At 43.0% G+C, this 8,111-nt stretch overlaps 1 protein-coding gene across 1 annotated transcript in view; it reads right to left on the reverse strand.

The window, feature by feature from the left end:
- Positions 1-4,015: 4,015 nt before the first annotated feature.
- The window catches only part of LOC121306834 (integrin alpha-X-like), an 8,161-nt gene continuing 4,065 nt past the window's right edge, over positions 4,016-8,111 (reverse strand). The window contains exons 7-11 of the mRNA XM_041238770.1: positions 6,254-6,373; positions 5,310-5,411; positions 4,985-5,020; positions 4,736-4,846; positions 4,016-4,329 (exon numbers count right to left, since the gene is read on the reverse strand). Of these exons, the coding sequence (XP_041094704.1) occupies positions 4,201-4,329; positions 4,736-4,846; positions 4,985-5,020; positions 5,310-5,411; positions 6,254-6,373 (498 nt within the window). The 3' untranslated portion in view covers positions 4,016-4,200. The remainder of the gene's footprint in view (positions 4,330-4,735; positions 4,847-4,984; positions 5,021-5,309; positions 5,412-6,253; positions 6,374-8,111) is intronic.

Raw genomic sequence — 8,111 nt, forward strand, 5'->3', positions numbered from 1 at the left:
ATAATAATAATAATAATAATAATATATTTTGTTTGCTTCACTTTGTTTCCCCCAATGTCTCTAACGTTCTTCGGTCCAACCGCTCGGAATGTCCAATCGGAAAATGCAGACAGGGGACCTAGCAACTGTCGCTTAGCAACAGCCTCACTCTGATCTCAGTGATCTAGAATTAAAAGCGATTTGAAGAAGATGTTTGGGATGATTCCAGAATCTCATCAAGCAGCTTCTTGAAGGATCCCAGGGTGTCGGCTTCAACAGCATTACTGGGGAGTTGGTTCCAGACCCTCACGATTCTCTGTGTAAAAAAAGTGCTTCCTATTTTCTGTTCTGAATGCCCCTTTATCTAATCTAATTGTGACCCCTGGTCCTTGTTTCTTTTTTCAGGGCGATAAAATTCCCCCTGGGTCGACATTGTCAATACCTTTTAGGATTTTCGAATGCTTGAATCAGATCACCAGTCTTCTTTGTTCAAGACTGAATAGATTCAATTCTTTTAGCCTGTCTGCATATGACATGCCTTTTAAGCCCGGAATAATTCTGGTCGCTCTTCTTTGCGCTCTTTCTAGAGCAGCAATATCCTTTTTGTAGCGACCAGAACTGAACACAGTATTCAAGATGAGGTCTTACTAATGCATTGTACAGTTTTAACATTACTTCCCTGGATTTCAATTCAACACTTTTCACAATGTATCCCAGCGTCTTGTCAGCCTTTTTTATAGCTTCCCCGTATTGTCTAGATGAAGACATTTCCGAGTCAACAAAAACTCCTAGGTCTTTTTTCATAGATTCCTTCTTCAATCTCAGTACCTGCCATTCTCTCCCTTATTCTATCTTAATTAATAAGATGTTCCATTTTACAAAAGGTGGTGGGGTGTGTGCGTGCGTGCGTGTTTATTTTGTTTTGATTTTTGATCATTAGTTTGGGTGTGGCATTCTAGACACGGAATTCTGGGCAAATACTGCACTGTGATTGATTGATTCCTGATACGCATTCCTTCAGACACATTACATAAACACAAGAGACGATATCTGCATATCAATCAATCAAGCAATCAATCTTTATTTTATATAGCGCCTTTCATAGCGGCGCACCATCACAAAGCTCTTTACAAGAAAATCCACAATAATACAAATACTGAGAAATGCATCATGCATGAGATAAAAAACACACAATGCATAATACATTAAATAAAGTACATAAACACACATTATGAAAAAAACACATTAATTTAAGAAATATGGAAAAAAAAAATCATAACAAAACAATATTATTTCTTATAATTTTTCTTGTACATTTCAATATTTAAATCATTGTTGTTTTTGTTTGCAAACACTTTGATAGTCTCTTGTTTTGGCTTGTATATGTGTATAAGATATATATATATATATATATATATATATATATATATATAATATATCATTATATATATCATGTCCCATGTTACAAAATTAACTGCCGTGTGAACAGAAAAAGGTTTTTTCCAACAAATTTTTTTATATGTTTTTTCAAATTTTCTAATTTTTTTAAAAATCTTATTTTTGTTTTTTTTTCTTTTTGTGCACATTTTTTTATATATATAATGATGACCATTGGATAAAAAAAAATACATCTCTAAAACATTTCCAAAGTTATTTTCAAAATAAAAATTAAGGTTCTGCTTCTCCTCCAATGTTTTTGAAAAAATCTGCCTTTGAGAAGCTTGTCTGGAGAACCCTAACTGCCCCGGGGAACAGAACAGCCTTCCTCACTGCCATCAAATCATGTGACAGTGTGACCTTTCAGCTCTGGCAGCCCCGCCTACTCCAGCTGACTGATCATTTGGGAAGAGTATAGTTGGCACAGTACAGCACAGCACAGCCAGGCTCTTCCCAGCACACAGCGGGCAATGCCAGCACACTAGATTACAGCTTTCTATAGACGCCATGTGTTGGGTAGCTGCTGTAGTTCTGTCCAGGGTTTTATATCAGTGTTACACAGCGTGGTCCTGCCAGCATTGCCCTGTGTACAGCACAGCACAGCCAGGCTCTGCCCAGCACACAGCGGGCAATGCCAGCGCACTAGATTACAGCTTTCTATAGACGCCACTGTGTTGGGTAGCTGCTGTAGCTCTGTCCAGGGTTTTATATCAGTGTTATACAGTGCGGTCCTGCCAGCATTGCCCTGTGTACAGCACAGCACAGCCAGGCTCTGCCCAGCACACAGCAGGCAATGCCAGCACACTAGATTACAGCTTTCTATAGACGCCATGTGTTGGGTAGCTGCTGTAGTTCTGTCCAGGGTTTTATATCAGTGTTACACAGCGTGGTCCTGCCAGCATTGCCCTGTGTACAGCACAGCACAGCCAGGCTCTGCCCAGCACACAGCGGGCAATGCCAGCGCACTAGATTACAGCTTTCTATAGACGCCACTGTGTTGGGTAGCTGCTGTAGTTCTGTCCAGGGTTTTATATCAGTGTTATACAGCGTGGTCCTGCCAGCATTGCCCTGTGTACAGCACAGCACAGCCAGGCTCTGCCCAGCACACAGCGGGCAATGCCAGCACACTAGATTACAGCTTTCTATAGACGCCGCTGTGTTGGGTAGCTGCTGTAGTTCTGTCCAGGGTTTTATATCAGTGTTATACAGTGCGGTCCTGCCAGCATTGCCCTGTGTACAGCACAGCACAGCCAGGCTCTGCCCAGCACACAGCGGGCAATGCCAGCACACTAGATTACAACTTTATATAGACCCCATGTGTTGGGTAGCTGCTGTAGTTCTGTGCAGGGTTTTATATTAGTGTTACACAGCGTGGTCCTGCCAGCATTGCCCTGTGTACAGCACAGCACAGCCAGGCTCTGCCCAGCACACAGCGGGCAATGCCAGCGCACTAATTACAGCTTTATAACCCTAATCTCTTCTTTATGAAATCCAGTACCTTTTAAATTGTTGATTGATTTGTTTATTTATTTATTTACAAATGACCCTCCCTCAAACTGCGCTGAGAAATGTCAATAAATCAAAATGTGACATGATATGAATAATGAATAATCTTTATATAGCGCATTTCATAGCGGACCACCATCACAAAGCGTTTTACAAGACTTGAAGAGACAATATTCGGACAAAGAAATTCAACCACTGGACCACACAGCCTCCTGAGTCAATAATATGAATAATAATATATTCAACACTATGAATAATGCTGTATTTTCAGTAGTAAGGGACAGCCCACTCTTATTAAGAGCACTGTGTTTTTGCTGCCCACACTGGTTTTGTCAGGCGGTCCAGTTGTTAAAGTCCAGGGCTTGTTACCAGAAGGGTCACGGGTTCAAATCCCACCGGACACTGGACTGACCCCCCTGTGTGTGACCCTGAGTGAGTCGCTTCACCTCCTTGTGCTCCATCCCGCGGGTGAGATGTTAAATCAACGTCCTATTGGAAGTGACTCTGCATATAATGCACAGTTCACAGCCTGCCTCTGTACAGTGCTTTGTGATGGTAGGCCACTATGAAAGGCTCTATACAATACTTCCCTATGCTTTACCAGACCTCTCTGTGCTTTACAATGCTTCCCTATGCTTTACCAGACCTCTCTGTGCTTTACAATGCTTCCCTATGCTTTACCAGACCTCTCTGTGCTTTACAATGCTTCCCTATGCTTTACCAGACCTCTCTGTGCTTTACAATGCTTCCCTATGCTTTACCAGACCTCTCTGTGCTTTACAATGCTTCCCTGTGCTTTACCAGACCTCTCTGTGCTTTACAATGCTTCCCTGTGCTTTACCAGACCTCTCTGTGCTTTACAATGCTTCCCTATGCTTTACCAGACCTCTCTGTGCTTTGCAATGCTTCCCTATGCTTTACCAGACCTCTCTGTGCTTTACAATGCTTCCCTATGCTTTACCAGACCTCTCTGTGCTTTACAATGCTTCCCTATGCTTTACCAGACCTCTCTGTGCTTTACAATGCTTCCCTATGCTTTACCAGACCTCTCTGTGCTTTACAATGCTTCCCTATGCTTTACAATGCTTGCCTGTGCTTTGCCATGCTGTCGCTGTGGTTTATCCACTTTGCTGTGCTTTTACTGTGGGATAATTTTTTTTTTTTAGGGGTTCAACTCAATTATATCAAAGCTCTCTAAAATGTAACTGAAGGCATCGCTTCTCTTTTCCACGCTTTTGAAATCAAAATATTTCTGCAGGGGTCCTCTCTCTCTCTCGGTTACTCTTCTTTCTCTTCCTTCTTCTCCTCCTTATCACAGAGTGGCTCTGACGTTCTCTCTCCCTCCTCTGTAGATCCTTCCTTCTCCCCCACCATCATTTCTTTGTACTTGCTTTTGAAGCAGCCGAGCTGAAAGCACAGAGCCGGGAGAGGCACATCACACACAGATCAGCAGCCGTGTTTATAGAGAGACAGACAGACAGACAGGCAGGCACAGTCTGGCTGTCAGGGCTGCTGTCTGTCTGTCATTGACAGAACTGTCTCTGAATAGATGAATATAATAGATAGACAGATAGATAGATAGATAGATAGACAGATAGATAAACAGATAGATAGATATTGATAGATATTGACAGAAAAAACACACTGACACACACACACACACACATACACACACACACACACACACACACACACACACACACACACACACGCACACACACCCACACACGCACGCACACCCACACACACGCACGCACACACACACACACGCACGCACACGCACACACACACACACACTACATTACAAGCGTACCTTATACATAATGACTGCGAAGATGAAGAAGAGGAGGATTCCTCCGCAGCAGCTCAGCGTGATCATGGCGACCATGTTCGGGTGTTTCATGAACTCCGCCTCTGTCTTAATCTGAAGAGGAAAAAAACCAGAACGAGAATCAACAGAACAGCAACGAAACTCACCCGCCGAGCGGAACAGACCAACCAGTCAGCACCCACCCCATCAACAGACAAGCAAAACAGGAAGCGTTTCCTTCAAGCACCTTACCCTGGCATTGTGGAACTCACTGTAACTGCCATCCTCCTGAGAGAGAGAGAGAGAGAGAGAGAGAGAGAGAGAGAGAGAGAGAGAGAGAAGGAGAGAGAGAGAGAGAGAAACAGAGACAGAAACAGTTATCCTGTCGAGGGTTATAAGGTAGTTTAATGAAAAATGTCTGTCTGTCTGTAGATTTAATGAAACTAAACTCTCTTCAGAATGCAGTAAACTAACACAGACACCAAGAAGAAGGGATTATATTGTAGAGTCAAACTGAACAGGATTGTGAGGCTCTGTCTGTCTGTCTGTCTGTCTGAACAGGACTCTCTCCAGTTACCTGTTTTATGCTCCCAATCTGAACGTACAGTCTTGTGTTGTAGCTGATGAAGGCTGAGCTGTAGTAATCCACCTTTATAATCTCTTCTTTAAAACTCAGAGCCTGAAAGAAAAAACAAACAATGCATGTCTATGCTTTACCAGACCTCTCTGTGCTTTACAATGCTTCCCTCTGCTTTACCAGACCTCTCTGTGCTTTACAATGCTTCCCTGTGCTTTACCAGACCTCTCTGTGCTTTACAATGCTTCCCTATGCTTTACCAGACCTCTCTGTGCTTTACAATGCTTCCCTATCCTTTACCAGACCTCTCTGTGCTTTACAATGCTTCCTTGTGCTTTACCAGACCTCTATGTGCTTTACAATGCTTCCCTATGCTTTACCTGACCTCTCTGTGCTTTACAATGCTTCCCTATGCTTTACCAGACCTCTCTGTGCTTTACAATGCTTCCCTGTGCTTTACCAGAACCTCTCTGTGCTTTACAATGCTTCCCTGTGCTTTACCAGACCTCTCTGTGCTTTACAATGCTTCCCTGTGCTTTACCAGACCTCTCTGTGCTTTACAATGCTTCCCTGTGCTTTACCAGACCTCTCTGTGCTTTACAATGCTTCCCTGTGCTTTACCAGACCTCTCTGTGCTTTACAATGCTTCCCTATGCTTTACCAGACCCCTCTGTGCTTTACAATGCTTCCCTATGCTTTACCAGACCTATCTGTGCTTTACAATGCTTCCCTATGCTTTCCCAGACCTCTCTGTGCTTTACAATGCTTCCCTGTGCTTTACCAGACCTCTCTGTGCTTTACAATGCTTCCCTGTGCTTTACCAGACCTCAGCAGTGCTAGTCTCTGATATGAAACAGCTATTGCGTTGCCCTCACACGCAGACAGTACGAAGTGTGAAGGGTTGCCGTGTTTGTGTTTGAACCCAGGTTCCTGTAAATAATTACCTTTGCCTTTAGATCGCCTCTAAATTCAGCAGGCCCGCTGAAGTCAAAGTATATTGCAGAGAGTTTGTTCAGGGAGGAAATGTGACAGTGACAAACCTTGCATCCCACATTGGAGCAGTACTGTGAATCGAGACACATGCAGAAATTAATACACACGCACACACACACACACACACACGCACACACACACACACACACACGCACGCACACACACACACACACACGCACACACGCACACACACGCACGCACACACACACACACACGCACGCACATATAGACATGTACAGGTCTGGCCATATGTTTCGCTCCACCCTCTATATAGAATGAACTCACTCAGCTTCATAGAGTCCAGCCGCATATAGGACGTGTGGAGTGTGGCTGGCTATATGTGCAGTTGCTTCATGGAGTGGTGAAAGCCCGTGACGGGTGTACCAGTATAAGCTGCCCTCTATCTATATAGAATGAACTCACTCAGCTTCATAGAGTCCAGTGAAAGCTGCTGAATAATGTTCCCTTGTTAGCATATTGAATTGCACCCCCTCTATATAGAATGAACTCCCTCAGCTTCATAGAGTCCAGTGAAAGCTGCTGAATAATGTTCCCTTGTTAACATATTGAATTGCACCCCCTCTATATAGAATGAACTCACTCAGCTTCATAGAGTCCAGTGAAAGCTGCTGAATAATGTTCCCTTGTTAACATATTGAATTGCACCCCCTCTATATAGAATGAACTCCCTCAGCTTCATAGAGTCCAGTGAAAGCTGCTGAATAATGTTCCCTTGTTAACATATTGAATTGCACCCCCTCTATATAGAATGAACTCCCTCAGCTTCATAGAGTCCAGTGAAAGCTGCTGAATAATGTTCCCTTGTTAACATATTGAATTGCACCCCCTCTATATAGAATGAACTCCCTCAGCTTCATAGAGTCCAGTGAAAGCTGCTGAATAATGTTCCCTTGTTAACATATTGAATTGCACCCCCTCTATATAGAATGAACTCCCTCAGCTTCATAGAGTCCAATGAAAGCTGCTGAATAATGTTCCCTTGTTAACATATTGAATTGCACCCCCTCTATATAGAATGAACTCCCTCAGCTTCATAGAGTCCAGTGAAAGCTGCTGAATAATGTTCCCTTGTTATCATATTGAATTGCACCCCCTCTATATAGAATGAACTCCCTCAGCTTTGTTCTCATATTGAATTCTTTATCTAGAATGAACCCCCTCAGCTCATAAGGTCCAGTGAAAGCTGCTGAATAATGTTCCCTTGTTAACATATTGAATTGCACCCCCTCTATATAGAATGAACTCCCTCAGCTTCATAGAGTCCAGTGAAAGCTGCTGAATAATGTTCCCTTGTTAACATATTGAATTGCACCCCCTCTATATAGAATGAACTCCCTCAGCTTCATAGAGTCCAGTGAAAGCTGCTGAATAATGTTCCCTATCATATTGAATTGCACCCCCTCTATATAGAATGAACTCCCTCAGCTTCATAGAGTCCAGTGAAAGCTGCTGAATAATGTTCCCTTGTTATCATATTGAATTGCACCCCCTCTATATAGAATGAACTCCCTCAGCTTCATAGAGTCCAGTGAAAGCTGCTGAATAATGTTCCCTTGTTAACATATTGAATTGCACCCCCTCTATATAGAATGAACTCCCCCAGCTTCATAGAGTCCAGTGAAAGCTGCTGAATAATGTTCCCTTGTTAACATATTGAATTGCACCCCCTCTATATAGAATGAACTCACTCAGCTTCATAGAGTCCAGTGAAAGCTGCTGAATAATGTTCCCTTGTTAACATATTGAATTGCACCCCCTCTATATAGAATGAACTGATTCAGCTTCATA

This window comes from Polyodon spathula, chromosome 50 (assembly GCF_017654505.1).
Source record: "Polyodon spathula isolate WHYD16114869_AA chromosome 50, ASM1765450v1, whole genome shotgun sequence".
Lineage (NCBI taxonomy): Eukaryota > Metazoa > Chordata > Actinopteri > Acipenseriformes > Polyodontidae > Polyodon > Polyodon spathula.